Source organism: Prionailurus viverrinus, chromosome B3 (assembly GCF_022837055.1).
Source record: "Prionailurus viverrinus isolate Anna chromosome B3, UM_Priviv_1.0, whole genome shotgun sequence".
NCBI classification, from domain to species: Eukaryota; Metazoa; Chordata; class Mammalia; order Carnivora; family Felidae; genus Prionailurus; species Prionailurus viverrinus.
The window spans coordinates 56,870,381-56,889,808 of NC_062566.1; the positions used below are offsets into that span (position 1 = coordinate 56,870,381).

At 38.7% G+C, this 19,428-nt stretch overlaps 1 protein-coding gene across 14 annotated transcripts in view; it reads right to left on the reverse strand.

Moving 5' to 3' along the window:
* MGA (MAX dimerization protein MGA) overlaps positions 1-19,428 on the reverse strand; it is a 170,331-nt gene continuing 150,903 nt past the window's right edge. For 10 of the 14 annotated variants that reach the window (XM_047864126.1, XM_047864124.1, XM_047864133.1 and 7 more), the window contains exons 17-24: positions 17,746-19,259; positions 14,631-14,761; positions 12,095-12,146; positions 9,372-9,578; positions 7,210-7,321; positions 6,688-6,921; positions 5,176-5,352; positions 1-3,817 (exon numbers count right to left, since the gene is read on the reverse strand). In XM_047864126.1, coding sequence (XP_047720082.1) covers positions 2,550-3,817; positions 5,176-5,352; positions 6,688-6,921; positions 7,210-7,321; positions 9,372-9,578; positions 12,095-12,146; positions 14,631-14,761; positions 17,746-19,259 — 3,695 coding nt within the window. In that variant the 3' untranslated portion in view covers positions 1-2,549. The remainder of the gene's footprint in view (positions 3,818-5,175; positions 5,353-6,687; positions 6,922-7,209; positions 7,322-9,371; positions 9,579-12,094; positions 12,147-14,630; positions 14,762-17,745; positions 19,260-19,428) is intronic. The other 4 variants (XM_047864131.1, XM_047864129.1, XM_047864136.1 and 1 more) reach the window with 2 other exon arrangements.

Below are 19,428 nucleotides of genomic sequence, written 5' to 3' on the forward strand. Positions count from 1 at the left end.
AAGAAAGATATATATTTAATATATAAAAGAAAAGGCTAAATCTGACATAATTATATTCTTAAAAACATTCCATTTATTTACAGATGTATAAAAAGGCGAATTATTGGTCTACTGAGATCATGCTTCTTATAGTGTTAGGGTGAGAGCTCACTATCCTCCCAGTTCCTCAACTCCTCTCACTCAACTACATCTTTCACAATCACACATGTCATTTTCATAGATCAGTTTCTCTTGGGGTAAGGTTAAAGGGTAGGAGTTTTTGGAGATTTGAGATTTCTGTCAAGACTGCCGGACTGTTCTGAAGATAGAGCCCTCCTTCAAATTAGCCTTCACAACTTACTCGTTCTAAGAGGTCTTGAAAACACCATTATCCTGGGAGTTTGTAATGACATCTACAGCCTTCTTGCAGACCTGGAATCATCTCTCATTTCCATCTTTGTACATCTCTCATGAACAGAGTCAAATATCTTTGCATTAAGAACTGATTATTACCTCTTTACTTTCTTCTAAAAAGGGAAAAGTGTTCAGAAGCAGAATGGTCCTTCTTTTCCTGAGGATTATTCACTCACTTGCCTTCTCCTTGGCTGACCCTCAAAAGCCATTAACAAGAGCCTTGGGAAGTCAGGAGGAAATGTGAGGACGAGACAAGCAAGTTAATAATGGGAAACTGCTATACCTGGATTAAAATACTAGGATCTCCAAGGTCAATTATTAGCAGGGGAGACAGGTGCTGGACTCCTTGGCTAAGGCATTGAATGAACTCTGCTGGGTAAATAGTGGGAGGGATAATGAGAAGCTAAGGGGCACTCATTACCTACTTCAAGCTTCTTCAGTAACTTTTAGAGGAGGGAAGGTTGAATGCTGATGAGCAGGTCTAGAAAGGCAAGTAGCACAATGACAACAAAGAATTTGCTCCCACTGCAATTGCAGAGGAAATTTTTCCACCCTTTTCAATCTAATTACCAGAGTTACTAGAAAGGGAACCAACCATGGAAGTACTAATTCACTGGCTAGAACTATTCCAAAGCTGGCCTCAACAACCTACATCTGAAGATCTGCTGAGTGGGATTTGGCATAAAGAAGGCAAGGGGGATGTAGAAGAAATAGCATCACCTAGGCACAGCCCAGGCACTGGAAGCTCTTGTGTTAGTGTTTCACAACACAAGCAAATCCTGTCAATGAAGACAGAACAGGGGTTACATTCCAAAATATAATTATTTAAGAAAGGCAAAATGCAGCAGCTAAATCCCAATCTATACATTTTCAGAATAGTGATTCTTGCCCCCAGGAGTTTCTAAGAGACCCCTCAAGTGCACCATGATTATTTACAAACTAGATAGGAAACATCATTTCTATACTCAATACAAATCTCATCTTCTAGGTTGAAAACTTCAGCCTTTGAGAAATCTATGAAAACAACTATACAAAAATATAAATATCTTTATCTTTACAGGCTGTCAGTCCTTCATACCCTGACAGCTTACGAGTGAAAAAGCTCTACAGATCATTGAATCCATGGTAGCAGGTAATAAAAAATATATCTTGTGATTCAAATACTGCCTCATTTCCCTGGTAAAGAGTGCCTACTGTGACTTTTCTTTCCTTTACATCCTGTGCAGGTAAAAGTGAATGAAACCTTCAAGCACCAGGAGGCTGGTTTGATTTGGGAAATATCCAGCCCCACAATTTTTTCTGTTTTGGCCGCGGTCTCCGGTCTGGGCAGGGAATGCTTTTCATTCTAGCTGTCTCTTGAGTGATGTGATATGTGAAAAGGGGAGGGCTCCCTCCATGCCTACTTCCAAAATATGTATCCCAGGTAGAAACCCCTGGTACCGTGAAATGTCTTTTCAACACTCAGACAGTAAGGGAGAGCTAGTATTTTAACATCTGAAAATAATCACCTCAGTAATAAAAGTTAAAAGCATTCCTACTTTACCAGAAGGCTTGGATTTGTAATTCTGATTGAAAGATAAGGAAATGGAAGCTACTTGGGATATGACAGAAGAGAATATTTTGCTGAATGACACAAAGCATTTCACTTTGGTATTCCATGGTACCCATCCTCTCTCACCCTACTCGAACCACCAACTAAAAACTCTCTTCTGGATCCCTTTGCCCGAGTGCATCACATTCCTTGGATTTCAGACTTAAGCCACATAAACAATAGCTATCCACTACAACTCAGCCCATAACAACTGCAAAGTCTCAAGCAGCTTTTTCTCTGGGAGGGAAGAACTAGGAACCACTATGGACCTAGAGTCTTGTTATGAATTCCTTGGGTAAGAGGGGCACCTCGTGTTCAGTAATGGATCACATCTTCTTAGAGAGGATGAGGAGACCCAGCACCACAAGTGAGGTAACACATTTTAACATGATCAGAATTTCATAGTAGTAATTTCTTATACCGAGGTCAGCACCCTACCCCCTTTCTCTACCATCATCCACTGCATCAAAGTCAAGGATCACAGTTCCATGACACAAATAAACAGATGCCTACAGAGAAAGGAGGTTTCCCTCATAGCCTGGCTTCTGCCTGAGGACAGGAAAGTTCATTTCCCTGCAGAACTTGGTGAGGCCCCAGAGTTGCCCAATTTGGCCACAACAGGTGCCAATGTAGGCATCACCTTGCTCTCCCGGCATTCCTGGTCATTCCCTGTTAAGTTCATTTTGTGTCCAACTTTGGCAGCTATAGGTGCCAAACAAGGCATCACCTTGAGACCCTGACCATCTGTATCACTAGAAGGATTAGCTACTTTTAAACCTAGAGGTGCTAACTTTGGCATAGGCCTCCACAAAGTATCTGTGCTGTTGTTCTCTAGGCCAGCCTTCATGTGTAGGATGGGAGGTGAGGACACATTTTCAAGCTCTGCAGGGACACCAGAAGTACTCTTCCCTCCATCACTGGCTTTCCTGTGAGAAAGGAGGGAATCCTTTATCTCAGAGTCGATAACAATCTTAAGGACATCTGGCTCAGATGCTGGTTCTGCAAGTTGTTTTTCATTCTCAGAAAAGTCATCATCTTCCAAGTGCAAGAGGAGAGGACTGACAGAGTCACTCTCCCCTTGTACATCAGGCAACTCTTTCAAACCAGTTCCCAAGTGGCCAACCTGGAAAGTCGCTCGGTTCCCAGGAGGAAGTTTACTGATAAAAGCCCGTCGAGCATCCCCTGGGAACTCCGTATCCATAGAGCTGGGCAGTTCAGCCAGGCTAACAGAGTCATCATTTAGTTGCTGATTAAGAAAGGCAATCTCATTGAGCAGAGAAGTCAGTGTCTCATCAGTATCATCCTCATCTTCCATATTAGTTAGCAGTTCGCCGGGATCCAGCGCTGCTTCCTCTATAGCTGATGCTACCTTTCTCAGTTCCATCTCTATACTGGAGTCTTTGAGATCTTTCATCTTCAATTTATGAAATGTGGACTCCTTTGGCTTCAGTTTCTCCCGTCTAGATTCACACTCTTTCCATTTATATTGAATACCTCTCATTTCACCAGCAATCTTTTTGGGTAAGAACTCTTGTGCTTCTTGCATACTGGAAACATCAACTATTTGTGGAAAACCAGAATCTTTATTTGCCAGAAAAACTGGTGTTGGACCCAGTGCCACTCTGCCATCTCTATGGTTGCCTCTGGAAGAGATTCTACCCGAATCTTCAAAGGAGTTATCTTCATTCCTGACAGTACTTTTCAGGTGGTCAGGTGGCTTGCCATCAGGAACTTCATGAGGATATTTGCTGCCACCCATATCTACCAAACCTCCCTCTGTGGCCAATGATGTCACATTAACAATTCTTGGCATCATAAATAAGTCGTCATTTTCTGGGGGGGGAAAAAAATTCATTTAGTTCTACAGCAGTAAGCATTCCTCTCTCATTCATACCCAATGACCTGAGATCTCTCAGAAAGTTGGTAGTCAAAATTCACCAGTTTACTTTTATCAAAAAGATGAAAGGAACTATTAGTTCTTCAAATTATGGAGACCTAGCTTAACAAGTAAATAGGTAGGGGCGCATGGTAGCTCAGTTGGTTAAGCGTCTGACTTCGGCTCAGGTCATGATCTCGTGGTTCATGAGTTCAAGCCCCGCGTCGGGCTCTGTGCTGACAGCTCAGAGCCTGGAGCGTCCTTCGGATTCTGTGTCTCCCTCTTTCTCTCCCTGCCCCTCCCCCACTCATGCTCTCTCTCACTCACAAAAATAAACATTAGGAAAAAAAGGAAAAAAAAAACAACCTAAGAAAATAGGTAAAAGGACTAACCAAAGGACTGGTTAATATTCTTTGATATTAAAAGTTTTATTTAATATTTTATAGGAAAGCTCCCCGGTTAATTCTTTATACTGAGGCAGACATGCATCTTGATTCTGTTCACCCAATTAACTGCTACTCTGAGGGAAAAACGAAGCCCTAGAGGCAGCACTGTAAAAGAAAAGATGACCACTCCAGAATGAGTTTAACAATATTAGTACTGATAAAGATACCCTTCTGCCTTAACAGAAATTTAGGTGCCTGAAACCTAAATCATCAAAGTGAGACTTCCTTTCCAACTCTACTCCTTATCCCCAAAAGGGAGTCATGCTCAAATTGAATCTGGCTGGTAACCTAGGAGTGCACCATCTCAGAATACCACATAAGATTGGTAAGTATTTGTCAATGCCAAAAACTAAACAATGACTCCTCATCTTCCTTTTACTTTCAAATATTTTCAGTGTTTTTTCCTACTCAGAATTAACTAAAAATCACAAAAGAGTTCCCAATCCCATGTTTAAAAAAAAAAAAAAAAAATCAATAGAGCCAAACATGTTCTAAAAAGAGGGTCAGGGGCGCCTGGGTGGCTCAGTCAATTAAGCGTCTGACTTCAGATCAGGTCATGATCTAGCAGTTTGTGGGTTCAAGCCCCGCGTCGGGCTCTAGGCTGACAGCTCGGAGCCCGGAGCCTGCTTCGGATTCTGTGCCTCCTCCTCTCTCTGCCCTTCCCCTGCTCATGCTCTGTCTCTGTCCCTCAATAATAAATAAACGTTAAAAAAAAAAAAAAATTTTAAAAGAGGGTCATCTCTTTCCAAGGCACATGCAAACATAAGAGACCTTATCGTTACAGAACACATTCAAAGGCTTTCTCTCTCACAGTGAGATATCAGGGATAACTTTTTTACTACCCATAGAGGACAATACTTACAACATACCTGATTGAGCCACAGCACTGGTAGCAGCTTGAGGCTTCAGATCGGTTTCTAAGAGAGCAGGAGAAACAGTTACCACTGGTCCTGAGAATAAAGGACCTTTTAAGGTGAGCAATTGCCCTTGCGGAGTCATCACGATGTTGGCAGAGGTGTGTGGAGTGTTAGAGGGTGAGGTATTTTCTGTAAGGAAAATGAGAAATTGGTTAAGGATAAAAGGTCTGCAATTAATGCTAGTATAGCCTAGAAGCCGAGGCAATATCCCTAAAACCACACATTGACTTAAAAAGCAAAGGGTAAAATTTCAAATTTAGTTAGGGTACCTCAACTGGGAATTTATTTTTTGACCACTTTTCACTGTGTAATGGGTTATCTGTCCACGGATTCTCCTAAGGGACAGAACTTATGTTGAGGAAAAGAGCTAAGGAACCAATGGTCCCAATAGTCTTGACAGTGAATCAGGATAAAGGCATGCAAAATCCTATCCCCAGGCTTGCTTTCCTTATACACCTCTAACAAAGTAATTTAAGTTTCTAGCTCTCAAACCTCTAGCTTTTCCATCTATGAAATGAGGTGGACTAGACAAAATGATCATTAAAATCTTTTCATGGCAATAACATCATTTGAATCTGCAATGTTAAAACTAACTCATATTTTAGTATCCATCACTACTTTTCTCTTAGATATCCTGGTTGATACAATGGGCCACCCAAAGAGTAAAAAAGGATACACTATTCTCTAAGAATATAAACAAGTAATATAAAATCAATATAGCCTCATTTCCAAAATCAAGATAGGAGAGAACAAGAACTTAAAACCAATTTACTTTTGCTCCTTAACAGCAACTGATTGATGGGCAATCTGATGAAAATGGAGCCTGATTCAACAAAATTGATTTTTTTTTTTAATTTCAATTTATTAGTTTCAGCACGACAAATAAAGACCCAAACTTCCTCAACTTGTGAACAGAATTACGGGGAAATCAAGAGTTTACGTATTAAAGTCTGAAAAGATGACAACTTAAAAAAATACTCGCTGAGGGGCGCCTGGGTGGCTCAGTCGGTTAAGCGTCTGACTTCAGCCAGGTCACGATCTCGCGGTCCGTGAGTTCAAGCCCCGCGTCAGGCTCTGGGCTGAAGGCTCAGAGCCTGGAGCCTGTTTCCGATTCTGTGTCTCCCTCTCTCTCTGCCCCTCCCCCGTTCATGCTCTGTCTCTCTCTGTCCCAAAAATAAACGTTGAAAAAAAAAAAAATTAAAAAAAAAAAAATACTCGCTGAAACATTAGAATAACCTGACTGCTATCAAAAGTAGGTTTTACAGGTTACCATACTGGTAACTTCTTAGGATTTACTTGAATGTATAAAGTTAGAAACTAAAATCTAATGTGGTTAATATTTTTTATACAACCCATCTTTAATTCATTTAATTAAATCTAAAATTATGGCCAAAAAAAGACTCAGTCCACTGAATTAAACTGATGTTCACCTACATTAAGAAAAGCAAAACATGTCCCTCCTACCTGTGGCCTGGTCTCTTTTTCTGGAAAGAATCAAAGGTTTCCCCTTCCTGTTATTTATAAACATCTGTCCAACATCTACAGATGATGCAGAAGATCCTTCCTGCTGTTTGCTAGTTCTGGCAGACACATCAAACTCATCTGATCCCATCTTCTTTTTTCTTTTTTGTGCCTCTAGTGCTTGTTGTTTTGCATAAATATACTCTAACTTCTTCAGGACCACTTCTTCTGTCTTACCTATAGGTTGATAAGGAATAAACCATCACACGGCTCATTATGTGACCCCACATAATGAGAAATAGGGTCAACTGAAATCCAGTTGATTTAACTATATTCCCCAAAATTATGGAAAGCAAGAATGATTATATTCCAGAAGAAACACCTCACCCAATCAAAAGGTAACTCTACTGTTAACTCTGGGAACCAAGCCATAAACTAAGTAATATCTGAAAAGTCTACTAAGGATTACTCCTCACTAAAGACGTTATATTATATTCTTTACCAGAGATCATTCACATATCTCACCTGAAAGAGATGATACTTTCCGTATCAAAATATTCCGTTTTCGAGTCAGGAGATTTTTCTGTCCTATCAATTTGTCTGCCTGATCTGTTAGTCCCTGAATTTCGCTGAATGCCTACAAACAAGAAATTAATGTCATGTAAATTGATTCACTCTTTCCTAAGAACAGGTAAGGCCTACTCAATTTCTTTAATGAAAAAAGTTTGACAAGTATTTTAGAAAACTTTATAATGTCATTTGAAACAATTCTTGATGCTTCGGAAACTTATCTGTTAAACTGCAGGAGGTTTTCTGGCTTATTCTTCTAAGAAACATGATTATTTCCAAAGAGCATCACTGAGTGGTTCACAGGTATTTCTACTACTACAAGGAGATATAAAACATTTTACTCTGCTTTGATTTTAATCAACTTTACTTTCCTTTTAAGATTTTATTTTTGAGAGATGAGAGAGACAGAGAGAGACAGAGAGACAGAGAAAGAGAGAGGGAGGGAGGGAGGGAGGGAGGGAGGGAGGGATATCAAGCAGGGGAGGAGCAGAGAGAGGGAGACACAGAATCTAAAGCAGACTCCAGGAGCCCAACGCAGGGCTCGAACCCACAAACCAGGAGATCATGACCTGAGCCAAAGTGGGATGCTCAACCAAATGAGGCACCCGGGCGCCTGTAATAATCACTTTAAAATCACCTCCTACAGGGCATGTGCATGGTGGCTCAGTCAGGTAAGCATCTGACTCCTGATTTCAGCTTAGGTCATGATCTTGAGGTTCGTGAGTTCAAGCCCCACATTGGAGCACAGTGCAGAGCCTGCTTGGGATTTTCTTTTTTCTTTTCTTTTCTTTCTTTTCTTTCTCTCTCTCTCTCTCTCTCCCTCCCTCCCTCCCTCTGTCCCCCCTACCCCGCTCCTGTTCCCTCTCTCTCAAAACAAATAAACTTTAAAAAAAAAAATTTTAATGGGTGCCTGGGTGGCTCAGTCGATTAAGCGTCTAACTTTGGCTCAGGTCATGATCTCATGTTCAAGCCTCGCATCGGGCTCTGTGCTGACATTTCAGAGCCTGTAGCTTGCTTCTGATTCTGTCTTTCCCTCTCTCTCTGCCCCTCCCCTGCTTGCAGTCTGCCTCTCTCTCTCTCTCTCTCTCTCTCTCTCTCTCTCGCTCTCTCAAAAATAAACAAACGTTGGGGCGCCTGGGTGGCTTGGTCGGTTAAGCGTCCGACTTCGGCTCAGGTCATGACCTCACGGTCCGTGAGTTCGAGCCCCGTGTCAGGCTCTGTGCTGACCGCTCAGAGCCTGGAGCCTGTTTCAGATTCTGTGTCTCCCCCTCTCTCTGCCCCTCCCCTGTTCATGCTCTGTCTCTCTCTGTCTCAAAAATAAATAAACGTTAAAAAAAAAAATAAACGTCAAAAATCTTAAAAAATAAAAATAAAATCACCTCCTAGTCTAAGTAAAGTCTGGCTGAAATAACTGTGTTCTACAGGAATATGAATGTTTGCCTTATACTCCTCCAACTTCTACTCAAAAGCAATTTAATTACCTTAGATATTTCAGATTTCCTTTTAAAATGGCTGGCAATTGTTAAAAACTATGTTAAAATATCACTTACATTGTGCCCTTCACTGTAGTAAACTGTTCTAGTGCTATGGAGAACACCAAAAGAGATTCAACTCTAGAGTCAACTAGAGTTTCTGACTTAATCTGAAGTTAAGATAGTTCTGCCGATTAAGAACTTGACTTCCGGGGTGCCTGGGTGGCGCAGTCGGTTAAGCGTCCGACTTCAGCCAGGTCACGATCTCGCGGTCCGTGAGTTCGAGCCCCGCGTCAGGCTCTGGGCTGATGGCTCAGAGCCTGGAGCCTGTTTCCGATTCTGTCTCCCTCTCTCTCTGCCCCTCCCCCGTTCATGCTCTGTCTCTCTCTGTCCCAAAAATAAATAAACGTTGGAAAAAAAAAAAAAAAAGAACTTGACTTCCAATAAAAAACTACTTTGACTCAGCAGCTTAAGGGTTCTTCTCCTTACAGGATTTGCTGGGAGTTCACTAGTCCACATTCAAATGTTAAATACAAGCTCTACTTCAATCTCCCTCTTAGGGTGATGATTCTCTTTCTCATAGTAGCTCTAGAAGATTCTCTTTGTCAAATTCTCGTTTGTCGGTCATTTATACAGAACACTTACCCTAGTGAGAATGAGACTTTTGGAAACCTTAGAAGAATGAAGCAATCCCAATGTAATCTTCAATTTCTCAAAGAGATCCCTCATTTCACCACGCCGGCGACGCTCATTGGCAGTGTGTGTCCGGCGATAATAAGCAAAAGCTTCTGCTTCTTTCTGTAGTTTTTCACTCCAGTAATCAGGCTTCAGTTTTAGAGGAATTGGTGGAGCCTATGCAAACAAAAGATAGCCACCTGATTATCTTTCATTTGTACCTGCCCTCTTCTTCCATCCTAAATGGCTCTGTTCCATACCAGATACCCAGCATCTTCTGTCTGGACTGTTGTTAACAACCTTTCAATATTGGTCATCTTACTATAAGTCTATCCTGCTGCAAATCTAACTTCAACAGTGTAAATCACTTTTCAGCTCAAATTTCAATTGTTCTCAAATGAGGGAGAAAGTGAGGCAAGGGAATCTAAAAAAAGGCTTATGCAAGTAATTTATTATTAAAACTTTTTTTCATGACACAAATTACATAAAAATTTCAACAGAATCTTAACTGATGGAAAACAGGTTTAAAATATTTTTCTTAAAAGCTTTAAGATCATTTACAATTTGGTGACCGATCAACTATCATTCTTCTTAAATCACCTTTCTCTCCAACCATTCCAAAGTGCGAGAAGTTTCCAAAACACACTATGCAATCTCACACCACTTTGCCATTACACAGACAGATGGTGGCTTGCACCCATTCCTCCCACCCTATCCTCCAAAACTTAACATTTAAAAGTCAAACTTTGCATTTTTCAGCAAAGTCCTTCTTGACCCTCAGTATGCCTTAGACGTCTTTCTCTTATTTATTCTACTTCACTTTTACAAGTTACTTATCACTGAAAAGAATAGACGCATATAGGGTTTTAAATATAAATATTTGAAGAGCTTATAATGAAAACCAACTGTGCCCTATACATGTATCTGGATCCTTAAAAACAACAACTTTCTGTTTCTTTTAGGCTTTTTCTAGTTCCTAAATCTATACTCTATGTAAGAAACAAGATTAGGTTATTCTTTTTTTTTAATGTTTATTTATTTTTGAGAGAGAGAGAGAGAAAGAGAAAGACAGAGCATTAGTGGGGAGGAGCAGAGAGAGAGACACAGAATCTGAAGCAGGCTCCAGGCCCCAAGCTGTAAGCACAGAGCCTGACGTGAGGCTCAAACTCATGAGCCATGAGTTCATGACCTGAGCCAAAGTTGGACGCTTAACCAACTGAGCCACCCAGGTGCCCCAAGCTTATACTTCCTAATTTTCAATGCTATCTATCTACTCTCTGCTATGCACAAGATTTAGCTCACACCACTGTCCCACCTCTTACAATCCCATCTTCCTAATATAGATGTATCATTAATTCTAATTCTTCTCTTGATCCCTTTGTCACTTGAGTATAATTCTATCTCAACTTCTCATCAACAGTGTCTCTTTGTAAAACGAGGATATCAAGCACTCATATCCTTCCACGTCTTCTTCCGTCTATTTCTCTTCTTTAACCTTCCAATTTGTCATTTCTACTTACACATTTTTTCAAAACTGCAAGTCTTCCATACTTTATTCACAGATTATAGAAGTTTGAAAAAAATTATTAACAGTGGCTACCATATTAAGACAATGTGACTACTACTCAAAGCGAGTAATAATGACATTTCCTGTCTTCTACAGTTTCTTGGTTTTGTTTTTCCCCTTCTGATGTCTCTAATTACCCTTTTTTTTTTTTTTTTACACCGTTGGCCTTTATCACAATCCAGATAGTACTCCAAAACTCTTATATAAAATCATGGTCTCCCTAAAGTCAAACTCCTTGTGCATTATATAGTATGGGAAAATAAAAAGATACAAGATAGAAAATTAATATCAAGTTTAAATATAGCAAAACACTACAAATGATTTACATGTAATAATAATTAGGGTATAAACAATGGCTTGTGAATACAAGCTATAATGAAAATTCTTACACCTGAAAATATTTTAGGATGAATGAAAAAATACAATATAGTAATACATGCAAAATTATTACAATAATGTAATTTATGTATCCCCCCCCCAAACAAACCCAGACTAATCACCCAGTGGTTTCTGAAAAGACTTAAATACCACTTTCCACCTCAACCCCAATCTCCAGAATTGTTTTTACCACTTAAATCAAAAAGACAGAGTAACAACTGGAAAATGGTTTAAATAATCAAACTCTGTTTCATTCATAATGTTAGTAAGGATAAAGAAAAAAAAAAAACCCTTGATTAATTATGGTATAATGACATCTAAGAAAATCAAAGGAGGTTCCAAATTTAATGGCTCCATGAATTGCTACCCATCATTTCAGAGAATAATTTTTTAGGATACTGAAAATCATGAATCTCAACAAAAAAAACCGCCAGGTTTTTTTTCACATCACACAAAGAATTAAGAGTATAGGATTCGTTTTCAAGTAAGCACGTCAATTTTCATCAACTCCATAACCATTTTAATTGTTCTAGAATATTCTATCATCTGGGAGTAGTAGAAAATTAAAAGGGGGGGAAGCATTTTAATACTATAATTTCATTAAGAAAAAGGAGCAGATTCTATTAACTCACTGGTAAAAAATTGCCATGAAAAAAGTCATACCTAATATAACTAACATTATTTTAAACCCTAATGACAAATGTTATCAATTTTATTAGATAATTGTCATTAAACATACTGTAAATACCTTTCGACTCCTTTCAGCAGCTTTTTCATCTGCAGAGATATGGGTACGGCACCTAGGTAAAGACAATATTTTCCAATGTCTTACTGAAATAGTAACCCAAGACCTATTTCACAGCTACACTAAACAAAACCATCCCAAATTGTTTAAAGTGTAACCAGCTTCTTTTTGCCAAGGCCCTATATATATGTGGCAATATAATTTAATTCAACAGTATGCTTTTTTTCCTCTGTGCCAAACAGTCCCTACAATTGCTAGCTAATTACTTTTTCAAACATAAAATATTTCATACATACAAAACTATATCAACAAAACACATAATGAACAACCAGGTAACTACCACCCAGCCTGAGGAATAAAACATCTCAAAAATACAGGAGATCTTATGTGCAGCCCACCCAATCACATTCCTTCCTCTCCTTTCTCATAGGTGAACACTCCCAAAAGGAGTTTTTACCATGCATAGCTTTGCAGTTTTACTAGTAATATTATGTAGCACTTTAAACATTATACACTATAGTGTATCTTTCTTTTTTATTTGGGGGGGGGGGGGGATGCAGGGGAGAGGGGCAGAGAGAAAGGGAAAGAGAGAATCCTAAGCAGGCTCTGCCCTGTCAACACAGAGCCTGATGTAGGGCTCAAACTCACAAACCAAGAGATTATGACCTGAGCCAAAATCAAGAGTCAGATGCTTAACCAACTGAGCCACTAAGGCACCCCCCTCAATATAGTGAATCTTTCTTCATTTGATTTCACTCAACATTACATCTAAGATATTGATACACAGTTCTAGTTCAATCATTTTAACTGCTATACAGTATTCCAAAGTGTGAATTTTCAAAGTGTGAAATTTCTTTTTCAGAATTCTAATAACTATTTAGGTTATTTCCAAATTTACTCAATGGCAAACAATACTGCAATGTACAGTCCCATGCATGTCCCTTTGTACATACATGTGAACTTTTCCAGGGTATACATACCAAGGAGTGGAATTGCTGAGTGGAAGAAGTGTGTGGAAGTCAACTTTAGTCATGTCACACTACTCTCCAAAGTGCACCAATTTACATTTCCACCTGCAGTATGTTCCCATCGCTCCACAACTAGACACAACAGTACTATCAGAAATCGCAATTACTTGCTAATCTTATGGATCTGAATTAATGAAGCCACTGTGATTTAACATGTATATCTCTAATTACTTGTGAGTTTGAACAAATTTGTATGTGTTTATTGGCTATCCGGGTTTCCTCTTCTGTGAACTGCCTGTAATATCCATTATGTACTTATCTACTCCATCAACTTTTTCTTAAGGACTTAAATAATTATTGCATGTCCTTGATACTAATCCTTTGTCAAACATGTCAAACATATTTTCCTTAGTCTGAATTTGTCTTTTCACTGTTTTCATGGTGTGCCGACAGAGAGAAAATTAAATGTTTACCAATCCGCTCTTTTACAGTGTGTGCTCTTTGTGTACTATTCTTTCTCTCCATTTATTGAATTCATCTTCAATGTCTTGCAATAACATTTTATAGAAGTTTTACAAAGGTTTTGTTAATACTCCCTAACAGGTTTTCTGTTACTATTATAAATGGCATCTTTTGGATAACATTTTTTTGTTTGTTGCTCATGTTCAGAAAATCAATTTTAGTATAAATGAACTTCTATCCAGCAATACTGCTAACTTTAAACCTAAATAAGTTTTTACAAGACTTAAACTATTTCAATCTTAACCAGTAGGCAAATGAAGTAGCCTCCAAATAGCTCTGGAATGAAGAAAATTACTAGGCCTATTTCTCTATCCTTACACCTTCTCAGCATCACCAGAGACAAAGAATTACTCTTTCTCAACTCAGGGCTAGTTTACATCATGAATGAGATACCAGGAAAAAAGCACAATGTCTGGCACACAATAAGAACTCCTGTCTTCTTTTCCATCGTTCTCTCACACCCCACAATCCCCAATACAAGGCTTACTAATGGAATAAACTTTCCTGAGCAAGTCATCATACTGTATTTTGGTCTCATCATGTGAACAGGTAAAAATTTTCCTAACTGTATCTTACCTGTTCAACTAGTAAAGTAACCAAATTTAGAATTTAATTCCTATTCTTAAAAGATAAAGGAACTAACCTCTGTTGAGTAGTCCGCTAGTGTCAGTTACTCCAGCTGCATATATTATCTTATAGAACGCTTCAAATTGGGAGCATTTTCCTCATTTAATCAGTAAAAACTCTGATTCAGATTAACGACTTGCCCAAGCTTAAATAGCTACATACAAAACTAGTATTTTAATACCAACGTGTCAGGCTCCAAAAACACAGGTTATTCACATTCACACATGGTCTTGTAGCAATAACCAAGGCAAGTTAATTACCTCTGAATTCCAGCTCCCTCCTCATCTACTAGTCAGAAAAAAGCTAGAGGAACAAAGGAACCAGGTCAGTTACCCAGAGTTCCTAAACGGAACATTTAGTTTTGTTTATGGTCACAAAAACAGTAACAAAAAACAAAAATCCAAAGAGAAATTAAGACTTACGGCTGTTTAAAAGTCTGCGTTTGGGCAGCTGTGGTCTTCATGTGAGCAACATTAATATCCTCAGAGAGCTCTTCCACAGTCTCTATGTCCACCTGCTCCTCATCATCCTCAATGTACTCTACACAGTTATTCTGAAATAAAGCATTCCAAAAGTCAATAAAATATTGGGAAGTAAGCACACCTAAACTTTTCAACTGAATGCTCCCCTTATAAAATCAACCAGGGCCCAACATTGACTTTATACCATGAATACAGGTGATCATAAACTTGTTAATCGTAAGAAGGAATTAAGTTATGAAGACAACATATGTTAAAACTAACAACCAAGCACTGCATTAAAAATCATAGATACATACTAGACAGACATTATTAGACTATATTGATGCTTCAGTGTTATTTCTAGCGGAAAAATTCAGGTTACAGAAATATTAAAGCTTCATAAATCTTAAGATTAATGAGCAATAAAGTAAAATCTGGTGAATGGAAAAGGAGAAACGAGAAAAATTCAGGTTCTATTTTAAGAGTGCTTCAGGACTGGGGTGCCTGGATGGCTCAGTCATTTAAGCATCCAACTTCAGCTCAGATCACGATCTCACGGTTCATGAGTTCAAGCCCACATCAGACTCTGTGCTGACAGCTCAGAGCCTGGAGCCTGCTTCAGATTCTGTGTCTCCCTCTTCTCTATGCCCCTCCTCTCCTCACGCTCGGTCTCACTCTCTCAAAAATAAACATTAAAAAAAAAAAAAAAAAAAGAGTGCCTCATGGCTAACCCTGTTATCACCCACAAAGACAGACTCAATGCAGATATGAATAGAGAATGCAGCCCAGTCTTCTAAGCCTCTCAATCCCGCACAAGGATAGCTTTTGAAGAATTTCGAGTACGGAAAAACCCCAAGCTTGTCATACTTGATAATACAAAAAAAGAGTCAATCAGTAAGCATTTATTGAGCACCTATCATGGAAGCTTATTGTGTATTTTATGTAAACAGTAGAACATACGTATTTTGGGATCTACAGATATTTTTAAGTCCACCTTTAAAAGTAGTGTTTACTATGCCAGAAACTAAAGCAGGAATATGTTATCTATAATTGTAGTATACCTGAGAGACACAACTCAAAACGAAGCATCCCAATAACCTCATTAATTCTGTTTACACTTGATGGAAAAATTACTTACCCCCATGAATTATAGGTTCCATAAGCTGATAGACACTAAATGCAAGTCATCATTTATGTTTCCCAATTTAAGCACAATTTCAACAATGTATATTGAATTTAAACAATACAAATAATATATATTAACTTTAGGAAGCTAAATCAACAGTGTCCTGACAGAATCTAAAGAGTTTGAATAATAATGTAGGTAAATGCCTTATATTTAAACTGAAGAATGTCTGCCTACTGCATGACTTTAACTGCAGGCTTTGTAAATAATACCCAATAAACTTCACAATGGAAGACTGAAATTAAATAGGCTACTCACTACTTTCCTTACACTATTCCAATATAATAATCACATGCACAAAGATATCATAACGTGTCACACAAGTGCAAAAATACAATGTAGAATTTCGATTTTAGAGATCATTTAATATAATGCCCTTACTTTGAAAAAGGTCACTGTACCTTGTATGTCAGATTCCCTATTAGGAAATCCAAGCAATGCCACCCTTGATTAAGACACAATAAAAGTTCTATTATAAGTCAGTTTTACTGATAGCAATAGTTTTCACTGGTTTTAAAGTTGGACTGTCTTTGGTCTGATGCTTACCCAGGCTGACTTACAATGGGAGAGTCTGCAAAAAGCAGAACTGTAATTCTTAAACTCAATGAATTCAGATTCTTCAGCTACCTACAGGTACCTGTCCTCAAAAAAGATGAGGCTACAGATAGATAAGGCAAATGTATATTACAATCATCTAATTGTAGAGCTAGATCCTCATTTTACAAATGAGACGACTGAGGTACAGAAAAAACCAACATAGGAACATTAGAATAGTTAAACATTTTAGAGTTTTAAAATAGGAGTCTTTTTGTTATATTTTATCTGCATTAAGGCAGTTAGGCATTAACAGAGAAAGACCAGATAATACAGAGGCTGAATCTCATGGAAGTGAGATTCTAAAACAACCAACTGCATGAAAATCACCACAAAGGGCCATATTATCTGCTCCTAAAGAGAGGGACACAGTTTAGATTTGAGGGCACCCTATAGGCAGCTGGCTATAATATCCTTATGTTTTACATCAAACCCCACTGTCAGGCATCAGCAAATCAAAGCTTGCCACCTCTTTTTGTAAATGAAAGTTTCATTGGAATACAGCCACACTGTTTCACTTAGTATTGTTTATGGCTGCTTTCATGCTATAACAGCAACTGAGCAATTCCAACAGCAAGCCATCCAGCCTGCAAAGTCTAAAATGTTAACAATCCAGCCCTTTACAGAAAAAGTTTGTCCAACTCCTGCCCTGTATCATACTGCTTCTCAGGTAGGATTACAACCTTAAATAGGAAGCCTACAAAAATGGCTTCAGAAAAATTTTGTGAAATTATAAAGGTCATATTACAAAGGAAAATGATGCAAATTCAGAATATAAATTCTAGAAACTAATTTTAGGAGATAATTAAAAAAATAACTGAAGGCAGGATTATATTAAAATACTGCATGGTATTTTTCATTTTTCTCCAAAAAGAAAAACATCTCTCTAAATGCAGGTAGGTAAGTTCTAAGGTCACCCATTCAGTTTTTTATATGTCTACCGGATAGGCTATAGTCACTTCACATGGAAAATGTAAAAAAAAAAACTGAGAAGAAATGAGAGTAGTAGTTTTAGAATTTTTTTTAAAACCTAACTTGAAAGGGACTCTCAAGCATCTATCCCCCAAAGGAATAAGCCAGCCTTCCCATACTAGTAGACAAGTCTCAAAGAACAATATAAGCTCAATAAATGTTACCTGACTGACACAGCCTAAAAACTATAAAGTCATTTAATCATAATCTAAACCTAGGCATCCATTTCAATGTATCAGGTCTTAGTGATCTTCTGGGAAAGCTACTGTCTCTAATAAATCATTTAAATTCTTGAGGTTTCAGTCACAACAAAAATGGGCTCACCACCTTTTCTACATCATCAACCTCCTCACTCTGGTAGTCAGAAACAACATCCACAATCTCATCAATAGAATCATCGGTTTTCTCATTCTCCTCTTCCTCGTCCTCCTCTTCCAAATCCAAAACAGTCAAGTCGGCACTGCTTCGTCCACCATTCTTCTCTTGCTTTGGTTCTATCTGTTCTCCTGACAGCAGTAAGTGACCCTGAAAACGTCCTTCCCCTCTGCTCCCTTTTGTAGCTCTCCTTGGAACAATGGAGAAGGCTGTAGGACTAGAAATCCTACTCCAAGAATCACATTCAGTTTTTAAAACTCTGACATTTTCAGTAGTTCCACTTTTTCCAAGTAAATCAGAGATGCTCTGTTCTTGTTGAAACACATCTGAATTTTCCTGACAAGTCTTTATTTCTTTAATTAACTGCTCATCTGCCTCTTTCTTGCATTCTTGCTTAGTTCCAACACATTTCTGAGTCAGAGGGCCCTTCAGGTGTTTTCTCCACCTCTCCCTAATACTGTCCTTCTCCAGAGAGTCTCCACATCCCTTCTCCTTGGCCTCTGGCTGTGGAAAAGACTGCTGCTCCCCAACTTTGCTCCCTGATAATTCGAGCTTACTTTCTTCCTTAGAGATGACTGGAAATTCATTTGAGTTTTCCTCTGGATTTTCTAACCCTTTCTGCTGTTCCACTTTCACATCACCAAGCTTTTTAAGCTGTACATTACTTGCACTTTGGACTGTCACATTGCTGGCTTTTTTGGAAATGGTCTTAACTTCTAGAACAGTCCGTTTTTCTTTGGAACTCTTATGATTTCGAATCCCAAGCTCATCTCCATCTTTATAGTCTTCACCTATGTGTGACCCAGTGATATAGGAGTGCTCAGAAGATTTAACAGTTATAGGACCTTCTTCTGTAAGGGATTCTTCATCCAAATTATCACCCCCATCTCCTAAAGAATCACTCAGGATTTCTACTGAGGCAGCAGCTCCTGAGTTTTGCTTTATTATATTAGCTTCAGAATCTATAGTTTCTCCTTCTGACTGCAGGGCCTTCTTAGTTTCCTGCTCTCTTTTTAAAAAGCTTGTTTCATCTTTCTGGTCTGCACTCTGGGACTCTTTCTTCATCTGAAGAGAAGCAACGTGTTGAAGAATGGAACTGGGAACAGGCTTTTGTCCAGGGAGCTGTAACAAAGCAAAACTACCAGACTGGAGAGGAATAAGACTGGCTGTACCAACAGGCTGCCCTCCTGAGCTATAGGTTATTTTGGTTTCAGAGCCTGTTTTACTTGCAAAGCTCTGTGGTTCAGGAGGGGAAATCCTCAGGGTCAATGTACCAGACTGAGACACAAAACTAGGTCCAGAAGAAAGCAATGATGGTGCCTGAGTGATAACATTCACTGCTGGAGAAGACCCAACAGCCTGAATTACAGGATTCATAACAGAGAAAGCAGAGGACGAAGCAGAAGATGGTGGAGTCTCTGAAGGTTTGGAAGGAGTGGGTAACCGGATTCCCATCACGGAGCCTGGTAAAAGGGGAAGAAAAAAAAAAAAACTTTTTTTAATTACCACTACTCACATCAAGACTTACAAGTGCTTTTCTTTCTGGACAGGTTAACTCTGAGACTAAAAAATCTTAGTGTATTAACAAGTCATATGGCTAAATGATTCCACCAAAGAAAAATTCATTAGAAA